This window comes from Scyliorhinus canicula, chromosome 1 (genome assembly GCF_902713615.1).
Source record: "Scyliorhinus canicula chromosome 1, sScyCan1.1, whole genome shotgun sequence".
In the NCBI taxonomy this organism is placed as follows: domain Eukaryota; kingdom Metazoa; phylum Chordata; class Chondrichthyes; order Carcharhiniformes; family Scyliorhinidae; genus Scyliorhinus; species Scyliorhinus canicula.
The window spans coordinates 168,418,332-168,436,731 of record NC_052146.1 but is presented as its reverse complement, the minus strand read 5'-3'; the positions used below and the strand labels follow the sequence as shown (position 1 = coordinate 168,436,731).

At 48.7% G+C, this 18,400-nt stretch overlaps 1 protein-coding gene across 2 annotated transcripts in view; it reads left to right on the top strand.

The window, feature by feature from the left end:
- The window catches only part of tulp4a (TUB like protein 4a), a 569,265-nt gene that overhangs the window by 306,795 nt on the left and 244,070 nt on the right, over window positions 1-18,400 (top strand). For both annotated transcript variants that reach the window (XM_038802363.1, XM_038802372.1), the window contains exon 8: window positions 16,449-16,683. In XM_038802363.1, the coding sequence (XP_038658291.1) occupies window positions 16,449-16,683 (235 nt within the window). The remainder of the gene's footprint in view (window positions 1-16,448; window positions 16,684-18,400) is intronic.

Below are 18,400 nucleotides of genomic sequence, written 5' to 3'. Positions count from 1 at the left end.
GCCCCCTGTTTTGGGGCTGTGGAACTTCAGCAGTTCGAAGCCTGTTATTCAGTTCTGAGAATGGGCTGAATTTTCATCTGGGAGGTGATTAGCTCAAGTCAGGAAATTTCCTGATTCAGCATACTCGTCTTCAGAAAAATTGCCCTCAGTGGTTCAATTTTTGTTCGCCGCAAGGGAAAGGTGCAAAATAGAGTCAGGTCCAACACCTCAGTTACAAATCAGAATGTGGAGATGCCGGCGTTGGACTGGGGTGAGCACAGTAAGAAGTCTTACAACACCAGGTTAAAGTCCAACAGGTTTGTTTCAAACACGAGCTTTCGGAGCACGGCTCCTTCTTCAGGTGAATGGAAAGGCTTGTTCCAGAAATGTTTATATAGACACAGTCAGAGATGCCCCGGAATGCGAGCACCTGCAGGCAATCAAATCATCAAAGATGCAGAGAGAGAGGTAACTCCAGGTTAAAGAGGTGTGAATTGTCCCAAGCCAGTTCAGTCGGTAGGCCTCTGCAAGTCCAGGCTTGTTGGTGGGGGCCGAATGTAATGCGACATGAATCCCAGATCCCGGTTGAGTCCGCATTCATGCGTGCGGAACTTGCACGCATGAATGCGGACTCAACCGGGATCTGGGATTCATGTCGCATTACATTCGGCCCCCACCAACAAGCCTGGACTTGCAGAGGCCTACCGACTGAACTGGCTTGGGACAATTCACACCTCTTTAACCTGGAGTTACCTCTCTCTCTGCATCTTTGATGATTTGATTGCCTGCAGGTGCTCGCATTCCGGGGCATCTCTGACTGTGTCTATATAAACATTTCTGGAACAAGCCTTTCCATTCACCTGAAGAAGGAGCCGTGCTCCGAAAGCTCGTGTTTGAAACAAACCTGTTGGACTTTAACCTGGTGTTGTAAGACTTCTTACTGTTACAAATCAGAGGCAGCCACAGGGGCTGCCATGTGCAGAGGTGAAAAGGCCTGTCTCTGTTTTCTGGGACATTGTACCACTTGTCTTGTTAAATGTTAGGCCTTCTAGCCCTCAACTCTCATACACTCACTCCCCATGCCCTATTCATGCCACCCCGTGTTATCCCATGCTTCCATCCACACCCAATGGCCCTAATGTCACCTAAATTGTCTGCATATTTCTTCCATTTCCTTTCCACTCGTAACTCATAAACCAGGGAAAGATCTGGGGCTGGATTCTCCATTTTGGAGACTAAGTCCCCATTCCGGCATGAAAACGGTGGTCTCTTACGGCAGGAAAACTAGGGTCAAAAGGTCACCGATTCTCCGTTTTGCTGGGGGCTAGCAGGGAGCAGGTGTAGAACTGCAGCTCTAGCTGCCGATACGGCCCCCAGAACTTCCGGGCTGCGTCGTGCTCCATGGCGGACTCAGCCCACAAATCTGGACCACCAAAGTAGTGCTCACGTGCCCCGAACTGCCTGCCCATATTGCCCCCACCCCCGAATGAAGCCCCGCCCTGCCCGCCGATCGGCCCTCCCCTGACCTTGGCGGCCCCAGACTGAGTCAGCAGCCGCCACGCGAGGATCCCGGACGGTGTGAGCACACGTAAGTCACGCTGTTGGGAATTCAGCCGGTTGGCAATGGAGCATCATGGGGCGGGGCTACGGCAATGCCCTGAGACGGTGGATACCCAGCCGATTTCAAAGGGGCGGAGAATTGAAAAACCGGCGCCGCTCCCGATTTCGGCGCCAAAACGGATTCTCCACCCCGTCACCGAACGAGATTTTGCCGTCGGGGAGCGGAGAATCCGGCCCCAAGTTCTTTCAGAACAGCCTTTCATTTCATTTCTCACTCACTCAGGCTCCATGAGTCACTTTTCCACCTCTAGTACTGCTGAACTCCATATCCTTCGACAAACACCAGAAACCCATCCTTAATAATTATAGTCCCAAATCCTGCCTGCTTATAGAAAATTATCAAATGCTGCAAAAACTGAAAACCTACACTTCAAACACCATAACCTTGAGAAACGTAGCCTACAAACCTGCTTTGGCTATATTTAATTTAAAAAGTTAGGAGTTTGATAACTCTAGCGCTTCTCTCCACTTGCCCCCACATGGCATACAACCAAGATTTGTCAATCTATTCACTGCTGCTAAGCCATAGAGCTGCCCATTAGTCATCCCCCAGCCTTGTATATTTTTCCAATCTTCTTGCTGTGTATCCTACATAGGATACAAAATAAAGCGCGCAAACCAACAAACAAACCAGAGATCGGTGCCATTTTGAAAGGGTGCCTCGATATCTAATTGAGGATCCCACACACCCTCCACCCACAAGCAATGTCACACCCCACACATGGGCATTACGTGACCCCCCCACCCCCCCGGCAGCCTTATGAGGACACCTCGCTATGGAATCGCTGAGGGTGGTTCCCCCCCCCCCCCCCCCCCCCTTTCAAGCCATCCCACACCCCATTTTGTGGCACCCTCTTTTCCAGGACTCCCACTCTTCTTTCATGGGCATGGCCCTCTCAGACCCTGACCCTTGGCAGTGCCACCCTGGCAATACTCCTGCCAGTCTGGCAGTGCCAAGGTGCCAGCATGGTCATGCCAGGGGGCCACCCTGCCATGTCCATGGCCACCCAAGGGCCTCTAATGGCCTGGGAGACCCCCAGGTGCTGTACCGCCTGGTCCACGTTTGCGTGGAACAATACTAATTGGTACCCGGCTGGGGTCTGCCTGAGAGGCCGATTAGATGTTGCGAGCCGGTTAAATCCGGCATCGCCATTGGTTGTGGGTTCTTAAACCCATTTAGCCATGCGAGACTGGGTCCCGCCCACAATTGGAGACCTCTCCTGGCATCTATGCGGCCTCCCCATGGCTTCCCACCAGCTGTTGTGCCTCGCCAGATCTAACCCGAAGAAACCTGCGCAGTTTTGGTTCTCCCAGAGCCACTCAACTCCTGACTTCATTACAGCCTTCGTCCAAACCTCGACAGAAGAGCGGAACTCAAAAGGTGAAGGATGCGGCCAATAGATCGTGCTGTTCTTTAAATGCCTTGAATTGTACAAAACAGAATAATTGCATCTACGGTCACCTGCTGGGATCACCATGACTCGCATTTGTTCCTATCAGTGTGATTGATCCTTATTATATTTTATCTCTATCCATATGGATTCTATTTTTGTCTTGCATCCTTTTTGTCTGTTACAATTGTGTTATCCCAAATAAGTGCAGTTACTCCGGCTCGTCCATTTCCCTGTTTTTTCTAAATATGTTATGTTTACTTGACAGTCCTGATCTACCTTTAGCCATATAATTCTCCTCGTTTGTCCCAACACATGATTGCCTCCAATTCTCCTATTTTACAACACTGTGTACATTGCTGTTCAGATATTTTAAGTTATTTTCAACAGGACTTTCTCACTTTGTTTAACCATTTTTTAAGATTCTGTGCAATAACTAGTTATTCCCTTGCCATTCATGGGCTTCTGGACTGTATTCTGACCTATGCTCTCCTTCCCTGCTTCACTTGTGTTTCGACTGTTTGTGGATTCGTCCCGTTGTCTTTTCCACCTCTTTCCTTCAGGACATCAGTCACAGTTCTGTTCAGGTGTGTCTCATGCGATCAGTACAACTCTTTCCTGTCCCAGAACTGGTGTCATTGCCAACTGAAAAGGAACCCCTCTTTCCCACATCAGCCCTTTAATGTTAGTTATCCTGACCTCTCTGATGTAATGACAATTTTTATGTGGCTCAGGCACTATTACCTTTTAAGGTTCTGCTGTTTAGGCAGAGAATCCTTTCAGATTCTTGTTCTTCAGAGGATGTTAGCAAACTATCTAAATATCAAGTCGCCCCATTACTGCCACATTTGATTTTTTGCCTATCTCTGCCATTAACCATTCTGAGCTATGGTGACTTGGTCTACATTGTGATCTCCTATCTGCCATCTTCCTCCTTGCCCTCCACAGGTAAAGAATACGTCATGCAGCTGGACCGGATCAGTGCCGGTGGGACCTCCTTCTCTACCTCTCCTAAAAATCCAACTCCCAGCACCTTCCCTTACCTGAATTTGTCTTTCCTCTGAGAATTGACTGTACATTGGTTAAGACTGTCCAGAAACACCTCTCCTTCTGCCAGAGTCTCTCCAACTTTTGCTCCAGCTCTATAACTGAGCTAGAGAAGTTCAAGATGCAAACATGTTTGATCAGTACAGTATCACCGCTCTCAAACTCCCACGTAATGCAGTCCAAACAAATAACCTGCTCTGCCATATCTTAGATTAGTCCTTATTTATTCAATTGAAGTCCTTCTTCAACAATTACTGATTTTTTAATTGATATTAAGTTTTTAAACCAGTTAAGCTGTACTTTGGTACAGTACTTATACTTTCTAGACCTATTATCCTGGTTTAGAAAAAAAACTCAATTCCCCAATCGCTTTTTTGCGTACCTAGTTTTAAATTTTTAAAAATAAATTTAGCGTACCCAATTATTTTTTTCCAATTAAGGTGCAATTTAGTGCGGCCAATCCACCTAACCTGCACATCTTTAGGTTGTGGGGGTGAAACCAGACACTGGGAGAATGTGCGAACTCCACACAGACAGTGACCCGGGTCCTCAGCCACCGTGCCGCCCCTGCGTACCTAGTTAATGCCGCTAGATTACAGATCTCAGGTTTTGGTGTCCTCTGCTCCCTCCTCAGATCTATCTTTGTTTTGTAAAATATCAGAACAGCACCTCTTCCCTCACTTACTCATAAAAAACCTACTCAGTTTAGGCTCTCCCAGAGCCACTCAACTCCTGACTTCATTACAACCTTAGTCAAAACCTGTTCAAAAAGCTGAGGTGAGAATGACTGCTCTTGACATCAAGGAGCCCGAGCAAAACTGGAGTAAATGGGAATTAGGGGAAACTCTCTCTGCTGGTTGGAGTCATACCCAGCACAAAAGAAGCTGGTTGTTGGATGTTAATCACAGTCCCAGGTCATCATTGGGGCTGATTTAGCACAGTGGGCTAAACAGCTGGCTTGTAAAGCAGAACAAGGCCAGCAGCACGGGTTCAATTCCCGTTCCAGCCTCCCCGAACAGGTGCCGGAATGTGGCAGCTGGGGACTTTTCACATTTGATGCCTACTTGTGACAATAAGCGATTTTCATTTCATTTCATTGCAGGAGTTCCTCAGCGTAGTGTCCTAGGCTCAAGCATTAATTTCAAGAGTGAATTCAGTCTGTTCTTTTCAGGACCCAATTTTCCTGGAAATTGTTGGAGTTTCACAAGAACAAATATAATGTTACTCTTCCAAATTAGCATATGCAGCAAAACACCTCTCAACTGTGAGGAGAGAATCTTATGCTGTCATTTCAGCTAGTGCTTAAAGAATAAATTCAGCAAATTTTCAGTCTTGTAACTGTTATTTGTTTTGGTGCAGAATTCTCTTCAGATGGCTTATATCTTACACTTGTCCTTCTGGCACATTTCAACCAAACTTATCTGGCCAACCTTATTTAGAGAGCAGATTTCTGTTGCAGTTCAGATTGTATTTTTAAAAAAATGTTTTTATTAAGACATTGCTATATATATATATATATATCAAACACAACCAAAACCAAAAAGAGAACAAATCAGGAAATTTCATGACAAATAAATAACCAATACCCCCACACCCCACCCTCCACTGTTACCCTCCACCCACTCTGCCTCCTGTTTTATCCCAAAATAATCCTCCCACTCCCCCTATAGCCTTAACTATCCTAGAAGAAATTGATAAACTGGGGAAACCCCGACACACACCCTCTCGAGGCAAACTTGATTTTTTTCTAACCTAATGAATTCTGCGAGGTCGTTCATCCACACCCCCGGCTTCGGTGACCCGGAGTCCATCTATCCCAACATAATCCGTCTCTGGATACCTAAGAAGCAAAGACTAAAACATCGGTGTCTCTCTCACCTTCTGGACTCCCGGGTCTTCCGACACTCAAAAAATTGTCACTTCTGGACTCGGAACCACTTTCACCCTCAGGGCCACTACCACGATCGGACCTGTGGAGTACCTGGCCATCAACAGTGCTCCCAAGCTAGTGCCCTTACATGATGCTGCCTCCATCCACTCCCATACCGACCCCTCCCCCACTACCTAATTCCTTACCACGGCTATGTTTGTTGCCCAGTAATAGCCCATTAAGTTTGGCACCACCCCCCCACCCCCACTCCAATAGCACCTTCTTCACCCGAGGGGCTTTCCCTTCCCACACAAACCCCGAGATCAATGTATTGATCAATGTAAAGAAGGCCTTTGAAATAAAAATCAGAAGGTTCTGGAACACGAATAAAAACCTCGGGAGTACCATCATCTTCACGGACTGAACCCGCCCTGCCAATGACAACGGGAGCATTTCCCACCTCTTAAAATCCCCCTTCGTTTGCTCCATCAACCGGGCCAAATTCAATTTATGTAATTGCTCCAACCCCACGCCACCTGGATGCTGAGAGATCTGAAACTCGCTCCCACTAGCTTGAACCACAGCTCGCCCAACCTCCTCTCCTTCCCCATCGCCTGGAAAAGAAAGCCCTTACTCTTCCCCATGTTTAGTTTATACCCAGAGAACCGGCTGAATTCCACCAAAATGTCCATAATACCCTCAATATTTTCCAACGGGTCCGGTGTGTAGAGCAACAAATTGTCTGCATATCAGGTGGATGTAGCTGTTACAAGGGGGCATAACTATAAGATCCAGGGTGGGAGATATAGGAGGGATATCCGAGGTAGGTTCTTTACTCAGAGAGTGGTTAGGGTGTGGAATGGACTGCCTGCTGTGATAGTGGAGTCAGATACTTTAGGAACTTCCAAGCGGTTATTGGATAGGCACATGGAGCACACCAGAATGACAGGGAGTGGGATAGCTTGATCTTGGTTTTGGACAAGGCTTCGGACAACATCGAGGGCCAAAAGGGCCTGTTCTGTGCTGTACTGTTCTATAGACAGACCCTATGCTCCACCACCACCCCACCCCTTCCGCACTATCCCCTACCAACCCCTTGACACTCTGCGCCATTGCCAGTGGCTCTATTGCCAAGGCACAAAGGAATGAGGAAAGTGGGCATCCCTGCCTCTATCCACGATGCAGCCTAAAATACATCAAACTCACCCGGTTCATCCTTACACTCACTGCCGGCGCCCAATACAACTACCGGACCCAATCCACAAACCCCTGCCCGAACCCAAACCGCCCCAGCACCTCCCACAAATATTCCCATTCTACCCGATCAAGGGCCTTCTCCGCATCCATAGCGACCGCCACCTCCACATTTCGTGCCTCTGAGGTAATCATTATAACATTCAACAGACGCCTAACATTAGCCGACAGATGCCTCGTCTTTACAAACCCCGTCTGGTCTTCTCCTGTCATCCCGACACACAGTCCTTAATTCACGAGCCCTAGATATTGCCAATAACTTGGCATCTATATTCAGCAATGATATCGGGCGGTAGGACTCACACTGCTTCTTACTTCTTTTCAAAAGGGATCCTTATCCCTTTTCAAAATTAAAGATATTGAGGCCTGCAATAATGTGTGTGTGTTTGCGGGATGGGGGAGCTCCCCCTTCTCCCTCACCTGATTGAATGCCATCAGTAGCACTGGCCCCAGGTCACCCAAAAACGTTTTGTAAAATTCTATCAAAAAATCAATGGGGCCCGGGGCCTACCCTGCCTGCATCGCCCCCATACCTTCCATCACCTCCACCAGTCCAATGAATGCACCCAAGCCATTTACCAGGTCCTCCTCCACCTTCGGGAACTCCAACCTGACCAGGAATCGCTGCATTCCCTCTTCCCAGGCCAGGGGCTCCAATTTATAAAGCCTCCGATAAAACTCCTCAAATACCCTGTTTACCCCCACCGGGTACAATACCACTCCAACCATCCTTCACCCTTCTCATCTCCCTCGCCACCTTCTGCTCCCTGAGTTGATGGGCCAGCATTACATAGAATTTACAGTGCAGAAGGAGGCCATTCGGTCCATCGAGTCTGCACCGGCTCTTGCAAAGAGCACCCTACCCAAGGTTAACACCTCCACCCTATCCCCATAACCCAGTAACCCCACCCAACACTAAGGGCAATTTTTGGACACTAAGGGCAATTTATCATGGCGAATCCACCTAACCTGCACACTTGGACTGTGGGAGGAAACCGGAGCACCCGGAAGAAACCCACGCACACACGGGGAGGATGTGCAGACTCCGCACAGACAGTGACCCAAGCCGGAATTGAACCTGGGACCCTGGAGCTGTGAAGCGATTGTGCTATCCACAACGCTACCGTGCTGCCCCTTTTTTTTTTGACGTCTTTTGGCATCTTACTAGCCTTCTCCCCATACTCATACACTGCCCCTCTGGCCCTCCAAAACTGCCGTACTGCCTTGCCCATGGACACGACACCAGCCCAAACTCCTTTTGAAGCTTCTGCCTCTTCTTCAACAATCCTGCCTCCGGGGCCACCAAATATCTCCTGTCTATCCGCAGAATCTTGTCCACCAGCCTTGCCATATCTCCTCACTCCACCTTCTCCCTATATGCCCGGATCGATATGAACACACCCCTAACCACTGCCTTGAGTGCCTGCCACAGTGTAGCGGCTGAGACCTCACTGGTATCAATTAGTTCCACATACCCCCGAATGGTGGCCCTCACCGCTGACATACCTCCTCATCCGCTAGCAATCCTATGTCCAGCTTCCACTGCGGGCACTGGGTCCGGTCGTCCGTGCCACAGCCGAGAGAGTGAAGGGGTGGATCCAAGAGCCAAACATGAAATGGGTGAGGCTGGAGGAGTCCTCCTGCAAGGGAACGATCCTCCGAGCACTCGCCACAGCAGTGCCCCCATTCCCCCCATCAAGGTACACATCCAGCCCAGTGGTGGTAGCCACATTGAAGACGTGGAACCAAATGAGGCAGCATTTTGTTGTAACTGAGATCTCCTCCATTGCCTCCATCTGTGGTAACCACAAATTCCCGCCAGCCATTCTCGCCGCCACTTTTTAAAAATAGTGACAGGACAGGGAGATGCTAACAGTTAGGGACCTTTACATAGGGGAGAGACTTGCGACCTCGAATGAACTGACGGAGGACCTGGACCTACCGATGGGACAGGAGCTCAGGCACATCCAAATTAAACACTTTCTACTTAAGAAGACGACACAGTACCCTAGGGTCCTGAGTGAAACTCTCCTCGAGGAACTAATCGACACGGACAGTGATGAGGGGGGAACTGTGGGAACATATACAGATGGTTGCTGGAAAGGGCAAGACTACCACTGGACGAAACTAGATGGAAATGGGAGGATGAATTGGGCTCAGAAGTTGGTTGGGGACTCTAGAGCGAAGCGCTGAGCAGGGCCAACTCTACCTCTTCCTGCACTAGTCTAAGCCTCATGCAGTTTAAAGTGGTGCACAGAGTCCACTTGACCAGAACCCAAATGAGCAGGTTCATCCCGGAGGTGGAGGACAAATGCAAATGGTGCCAGGGAGGCCCGGTCAACCACACCCACATGTTCTGGGCATGCCCATTAGCTAACGGAAGCGGAGATGGAGTGTTTTCTGCATCGCTTCACAATTTTTATTTTTAATAATTTTTATTGGAATTTTTTACAGAAAATATGACAACAAACAATGAAATGCAACAAAATAACCCCATAATAACTGTAACCCCCCAAGACCGTATCAACGCATGTATCACATCCCCCCCACCCCCCCAAACCCAGTGAACAACAAGAGAACTTAAAAATAAATTAAAATTAAACAAACAAACATAGTCATCGTCCCCCCCTCTTTCCCTCCCCCCTCTTTCCCTCCCCCCTCTTTCCCTCCCCCCTCTTTCCCTCCCCCCTCTTTCCCTCCCCCCTCTTTCCCTCCCCCCTCTTTCCCACCCCTCTTTCCCCCCCTCTTCCCCCGGGTTGCTGCTGCTGCTGTCCCAGTACCCTATCGTTGAGCCAGAAAGTCGAGGAAAGGTTGCCACCGCCTAAAGAACCCTTGTACAGATCCTCTCAGGGCGAATTTGACCTTCTCTACCTTAATAAAACCCGCCATGTCATTGATCCAAGTCTCCACGCTTGGGGGCCTCGCATCCTTCCACTGTCACAAGATCCTCCGCCGGGCTACTAGGGACACAAAGGCCAGCACACCGGCCTCTTTCGCCTCCTGCACTCCCGGCTCTACCCCAACCCCAAAATTCGCGAGTCCCCGGCCTGGCTTGACCCTGGATCCTACCACCCTCGACACCGTCCTCGCCACCCCCTTCCAGAACTCCTCCAGTGCCGGGCATGCCCAGAACATATGGGCATGGTTCGCTGGACTCCCCGAACACCTGACACACCTGTCTTCGCCCCCAAAGAACCTACTCATCCTAGACCCGGACATGTGGGCCCGGTGCAGCACCTTGAATTGGATGAGGCTAAGCCGCGCACCTGCCGCCTAGCAAACGCCTTTACCTCCATCGAGCCCCCCACTTCTCCCCTATGTCGCCTCCACTGCCCCCAAATCTTGAGAGTAGCCGCCACCACCGGACTCGTGGTATACCTCGTAGGAGGGAGCGGCCACGGCGCCGTTACCAGGGCCCCCAGGCTTGTATCTCCACAGGACGCCCCCTCCATCCATTTCCATGCTGCCCCCTCCCCCTCCATCACCCACTTGCGCACCATCGACACATTGGCCGCCCAATAATACCCGAGAGATAGGGTAACGCCAGCCCCCCACCATCTCTACCCCGCTCCAAGAAGACCCTCTTCACCCTCGGGGTCCCGTGCGCCCAAACAAAGCTCATGATGCTGCTAGTCACCCTTCTAAAAAAGGCCCTAGGGATAAAGATGGGCAAACACTGAAAGAGGAACAAGAACCTCGGGAGAACCGTAATTTTGACGGACTGCACTCTACCCGCCAACGATAGCGGCACCATGTCCCACCTTTTAAATTCCTCCTCCATCTGCTCCACCAGCCTGGTAAAATTAAGCTTATGGAGAGTCCCCCAACTCCTGGCCACCTGCACCTCCCAATTCCCTCCTCCTGATCACCCGGGTGTACTATAAATACCTCACTCTTGCCTAAATTTAACTTATAGCCCGAGAAGCCCCCAAACTCCGCCAACAGCTCCATCACCCCCGGCATTCCCCCTTCTGGGTCCGCTACATACAACAGCAGGTCGTCCGCATACAGCGATACCCGATGTTCCTCCCCACCCCGCACCAGACCCCTCCACCTCCCTGACTCCCTCAACACCATAGCCAGAGGTTCAATCGCCAATGCAAAGAGCAAGGGGGACAGGGGGCACCCCTGCCTGGTCCCACGGTAGAGCCTAAAGTACTCCAATCTCCTTCCATTGGTAACTACACTCGCCATCGGAACCCCTCCCCGAATCCGAACTGCTCCAGCACCTCCCACAGGTATCCCCACTCAACTCTATCAAACGCTTTCTCTGCATCCAGCGCCACCACTATCTCCGCCTCCCCCTCCACCGCCGGCATCATAATAACATTTAGCAATCTCCGCACATTCGTGTTGATCTGCCGTCCCTTGACAGATCCTGTCTGATCCTCGTGTATCACCCCTGGCACACAGTCCTCTATCCTGGTGGCCAGGTTCTTCGCCAGCAACTTAGCGTCAACATTGAGGAGCGAGATAGGCCTGTATGATCCACACTGCAAGGGGTCCTTATCCTGCTTCAGGATCAGAGAGATCAGCGCCCGCGACATCATCGGGGGCACAGCCCCCCCTCCCATGCCTCATTGAAGGCTCGCACCAACAGGGGACCCACCAGATCCGCATACTTTTTGTAAAATTCCACCGGGAACCCATCCGGCCCCGGCGCCTTACCTGACTGCATTTGACTAATCCCCCTGACTAGCTCCTCCAACTCTATCTCCCCCCCCCCCCCCCCCCCCCCCCCCCCCATCGGATGCTCCGACCGGTACAGTTCCTCGTAGAAGTCCCTAAAGACCCCATTTACCTCTGCCCCCTTCTGCACTACATTCCCACCTTTATCCGTCACTCCACCAATTTCCCTAGCCGCATCTCGCTTACGGAACTGATGCGCCAACATCCTGCTCGCCTTCTCCCCATACTCGTATACCGCGCCCTGCGCCCTCCTCCACTGTGTCTCCGCCTTTCTGGTGGTCAACAAGTCGAACTTGGCCTGCAAACTACGCCGTTCCCCCAGCAACCCCTCCTCCGGTGCCTCCGCGTACCTCCTATCCACATCCAGGAGCTCCCCCACCAGTCTCTCCCTCCTCTCCCTATGGGCCCGGATGGAGATTAGCTCCACCCGGATCACTGCTTTCAGAGCCTCCCAGACCATCCCGACCCGGACCTCCCCCGTGTCGTTGGTATCAAGATACCCCTCAATACTTCCCCGGACCCTCCTACACACCTCCTCATCAGCCAGCATCCCCACATCCAGGCGCCATAGCGGGCGCTGGTCCCGCACCTCCCCCATCTCCAGATCAACCCAGTGCGGAGCATGGTCTGAAATTGCTATGGCCGAATACACGGCATCCTGCACCTTCGGGATCAATCCCCTGCTCAGGATGAAAAAATCTATTCGGGAATAAACCCTATGGACATGAGAGAAAAAGGAATACTCCCGCGCCCTCGGCCCCCCAAACCTCCAGGGATCCACCCCTCCCATCTGGTCCATAAACCCCCTCAGCACTTTAGCCGCCGCCAGTCTCCTACCCGTCCTTGAACTGGACCGGTCCAGTGGGGGATCCAGCACTGTGTTAAAGTCTCCCCCCATGATCAGGCCCCCTGCCTCCAGGTCCGGAATGCGGCCCAACAAGCGCCTCATGAAGCCAGCATCATCCCAATTCGGGGCATATACATTAACCAGCACCACCTTCTCTCCCTGCAGCCTACCCTTATTGCTTCACAATTAGACTGTGAGATTGACCTTAGAGCATATAGACATAGAATTTACTGTGCAGAAGGAGGCCATTCGGCCCATCGAGTCTGCACCGACACCTGGAAAGAGGACCCCACACCTCCACCCTATCCCCAGTAACCCCACCCAACCTTTTTGGACACTAAGGGGCAATTTAGCATGGTCAAGCCACCTAACCTGCACATCTTTGGACTGTGGGAGGAAACCAGAGCACTTGGAGGAAACCCACACAGACACGGGGAGAACGTGCAGACTCCGCGCAGACAGTGACTCAAGCCAGGATTAAAACCTGGGACCCTTGTGCTGTGAAGCAACTGTGCTAACTATTGTGCTAACGGCCACCCATGATATAAATAGTTAGTTGTGTTTTATTGATAAGGGGTTATGGGGAGAAGGCAGGAGAATGGGGATGAGAAAATATCAGCCATATTGAATGGCGGAGCAGACTCGATGGGCCGAGTGGCCTAATTCTGCTCCAATGTCTTATGGTCTTGTGGTTAACTGTAGGTTTTTGAATAGGGTATTGTGCTTTACTGTTTCACTCTGGCATTATTGAGGTGGGGAGGGGAAGTGAGGGATTTTAGTGTTAGTTTGCCGACGGTGTTTGTGGGTTGTCTGCCTTGGCTCGGTTGGTATTTCTCTTTGTGAATGGCTGACTCCGGATTAAGGAGTGCTGGGAGACCTTCAATTTGTTTGGTTACCTGGAATGTTTGGAGTCTGAGTGACACAGTAAAACTGTTGAGGGCATTTGCCCATTTTAAGAGCCGAAACTCCAGTGTTGTCTTCTTGCATGAAACCGACTTATGTGTCAAGGACCAGATCAGGTTACGTAAGAGTTGGGTTGGGCAGGTTTTTTACTCCAGTTTTAATGACAGGGCCACGGGCATGGCAATTTTAATTAATAAGAAAATTAAATTCTCCTCCTCTCGTATTATAACTGACCCTAATGGTTGTTATACTATTATTTGTGACTCTCTGGTGAACACTCCAGTAGTCATGGTTCACGTTTATGCCCCTAACTGGAATGACATGAACTTCATCTAATTTGGGTGGGTTAAAGTCCCAGAATCCATATTGTTCTTTGCTTCAGGGGCTGGTTTAGCATAGTTGGCTAAACAGCTGGCTTGTAATGCAGAACAAAGCCAGCAGCGTGGGTTCGATTCCTGTACCGGCCTCCCCGAACAGCTGCTGGAATGTGGCGACTAGGGGTTTTTCACAGTAACTTCATTGAAGCCTACTTGTGACAATAAGCGATTATTATTATTATTATTATTATTATTATTATTATCCAGAGAGATAGGTGGGCGGGAGGTCTGGCTCTCCCAATTTTTTTGTTTTACTATTGGGCTGCTAACATCAAACAAATTGCAGTGCATTAGTGACACCGACTTGATTTTGGGCAAAATGGAGACTCACTCGTGCACTACCCCTATTCTTCATGTCATGATTACTGCACCACTGCCCGCTCTCCTGCTACATTTTCTCAAATTTGGCAGCACTTTTAAGCTTTTTTCCCCTGTCTTTTTTAGGCCTTATTTGTAATCATCACCACTTCTTACCACCTTGTTTGGACCCTTCATCTAAATATTGGGGGACTAAGAGACTTGAGTATTTTTGGGATCTCTTTGTAGAGGGAAGATTTGCCAGTTTTGGAGAGCTGGCTGATAAATTGCAATTGCCCAATCCTAGTGTCTTTATTATCAGATCTGTGACTTTTCCCTTGAAGATTTTCTTTGCTTTCTTTTGGCCCCACCCTCCTCCTTGCTGAAGGAGATTTTATCCTTGGATCAATCTGGCGAGGGTCTATTTCGGACCTGTATGGCTATATTCTCTTGTCAGATCCCACCGTATTGGATGGGGTGAGGGCGAGATGGGAGAGGGTGCTGGGTCTTGTGCTTACTGATGAGGCTTGGAGGGAAGCCCTCCACAGTGTCAACTCCACATCCTTTTACGCCGAGTTGAGTTTAATACAGTTCAAAGTATTACATAGGTCGCACTAGCCCACGGCAAGGATGAGTGGGTTTTTCCCAAACATGGAGGACAGGTGTAATCATTGTTCGCTTGCCCCAACTAACCACACACATGTTTTGATCTTGCCCCAAACTACCAGCTTCTGGGTTTCCTTTTTCAACACTATATCTGAGATTCTTCAGGTGGTTCCAGAGCCATGTCCATTGGTAGCCATATTTGGAATCTCAGACACACCGGCATTTCGCTTTGTGATACGGGCCGATGATGGCGCCTTTGCCTCATTGGTAGCCCGGAAAAGAATATTGCTTAGCTGGTCTCCCATCCCACACAGGGCTTTTGCCTGGCTGGGGGATTTAATGAAATTCCTGCACTTAGAAAAAATTAAATATACTATCATGGGGAAGTTCTACCTTAGATGGCAACCATTTTTAAGGATCGAGATACTGTCAGCTGTTCAGGGATTTAGTTATAGTGTTTAAGTTTTCTTTTGTATTTTTGTTTGAGAGTTTGTTGGTAACGTTTTGACATTATGCCCATACATGTTTGTAATAGTGTTAGTGTAATTATATAAATCTTCAATAAATATATATATTTTTAAAACTCCTCTGTTACCTTTTTTTTTTAAAGAACATCAGCAAGTTAGTAAACACAATTTCCCCTTTATGCTGGCCCTTCCTAATCAACCCACATTTTTCTATGAATGCTAACCCAAATAATTGTTTCTGGAAGCCTCCGTACTACTGAAGTCAAATTGACTGGTCTGTAATTGCTGGGCTTTTCTTTACAACCTTTTTTGAAGAAGGGTGTAATTTTTGCAATTCTTCAGTCCTCTGGCACCTCCTGAGTCTAAGGAAAACTGAATGATTGACCAGTGCTCCTGCAATTTCCACTCTCTCGTCCTTCAGTATCCTTGGATGCAGCATAATCAAAGACCCCTCCCACCCGGCTTACTCTTCCAACTTCTCCAATCGGGCAGGAGATACAAAAGTCTGAGAACACGCACGAACAGACTCAAAAACAGCTTCTTCCCCGCTGTTACCAGACTCCTAAACAACCGTCTTATAGACTGACCTGATTAACACTACACCCCTGTATGCTTCACCAGATGCTGGTGTTATGTAGTTACATTGTGTACCTTGTGTTTCCCTATTATGTATTTTCTTTTCTATTCATGTACTTAATGATCTGTTGAGCTGGTCGCAGAAAAATACTTTTCAATGTACCTTGGTACACGTGACAATAAACAAAATTTAATCCAATCTAATCTTATCCAATCCCAGTGCCTTGTCAACTTTCGGTACAGACATTTTATCCAATATCTCCTCCTTATCAGTTTTGAACCCTTATCAGTTTTGAACCCTTCTAGTAACAATAGTTTCCTCATCTGTCACAATCGCCTGTATAACATAAGCGTCCTTGGATTATAGGGAGGTATGCTTTACAGATACAGTGTAGGATATATTGGATACAGGCATTGGGCTCCCAAGGGAAATTTGTAAATTCTGTTTGTATAGAAAGTTTATTTCTGTCATATTTATTAATTAAGTTGATTATTTAAATAATCAATGCTTGTGTCTTTGTTTAGCCTCCCATTCCAGACCCAAATAATATGCGGGATTTTGTCAGTTACCCGACAGCAGGAAATGAAAGACTACATTGCACTATGAAGCGTACAGAAGATGATCCAGAGGTAGGGGGACCATGTTACACCCTGTACCTGGAATACCTTGGTGGACTAGTGCCAATTTTAAAAGGAAGGCGAATAAGCAAGCTTCGACCAGAATTTGTCATAATGGATCCCAAAACTGATGGTAAAGCAGGTAAGAGTGGATTTTAAACTGAAGTATGAAAATTTAGCATGGAATAATTTTATCTGCAATAGGCTTCGTATGCAATCCATTTTGGATCTCGGACTATCATAAATGCAGAAATAAAGTGCAAAAGCAGGGACATTATGCTGAACCTTTTATAATACTCTGGTTAGACCTTTTTAATGCTGTGGTTGTAGTAACCACTAGAGGGAGCACCAGAGATGTTTTGACATGCAGCCAATGGGTCATTAGAACAGGGCACAACCAATGGGTAATCAGGATAACCGGGGTGGCATTACCACAAGGGGGGACTACACGACCCATATAAAAAGGACAAGGTACACAGGCTCTGCCTCTTCCACCGTCAGTGACCTAAACAGTAGGACATGGTTGATTACAGAAACATCTAGCACGTGGTCAAGAGCAAGCATGTATAGTTAGCGGAATAGACCGAGTTACTAGAGAGGCAGATTAGCAGAGTATCGAACTCATTTACAGAGCATTGTTAATAGCTCAATAAATACAATAATATCCGAGTCTGGAGCATAATTCAGCAGAGCCTACATCAAGTAGCAGGTTATGTTACTAGCAATAACAAAACACAACATGGTACAGGAGTGACTGCTCAATCTCCTTAGTTCAACTCAGCAAGGTTAGAGACAACCAGCAACCAAATCCAGGCTCCTCATCAACCCAGGACCACCAGCAATTTTAGTGTTAGCTGGCGTTAGTTCAAACAAAAATTCCAACTATACATGGACGCATCCGACCTAAATGGTGTGGCCGATGCTCGGAAGATAGCTCTTCTACTCACCATTGCAGGTGAACATGTGATAAAGATCTTCAACTCGTTTCAATACTCAGAAGGGTAGGACAAAACAAAATACCAGACCATCCTGGACAAATTAGACAGCCACTGCGAGGTGGACACAAATGAAATAGGTAAGAATGGCGCGAATACTCACCATGAGGCAGAGGCAGGGTTGAAGAAAAAGAAGACGGCAGTTTTGAATGGCAACCATCTTCTGCAGTCTGACCAGTACACACATGTGCACTTCCCTAAAAGACGCGAACCGGCAAAACAGTGTTTTGCGCATGAAATGAAATGAAAATTGCTTATTGTCACGAGTAGGCTTCAATGAAGTTACTGTGAAAAGCCCCTAGTCGCCACATTCCGGCGCCTGTCCGGGGAGGCTGGTACGGGAATCGAACCGTGCTGCTGGCCTGCTTGGTCTGCTTTAAAAGCCAGCGATTTAGCTCAGTGAGCTAAACCAGCGCCTGGAGCCGCGCATGCGCAGTTGCGAACAGAGCGCACAGTAATGGAACCTTGGCGTGCGCATGCGCAATTGAGTCCTACGCATGACGTCACGAGTGTCATGACGTCAAGAGGCCCCAGACCACGCCCATTTAAAGGGGAAATGTCCGAAAAATCAAAAAGAAGAGTTTTAAAGCTACAAAACACAATTCTTTCACTTTGAAAGACAGAACAATGCCTGAACTTCTACCAGCAGTTGAAAATAATCTCTGCAGCACTCTGGAACAAGGCGATGACTACCTGGATAATGCACACCGAGTAGGCATCATCATGAAGTGTGAATACGCCACACCGGGCACATCGCAAGTCCCGTCAATCCTTGCCGTGGAGTTTGAGGAAGAATGGAATGCAATGATGGATGTCAACCAATGCCCCATCCAATTCAAACTGCACATGGGTGCCTCCGCCAAC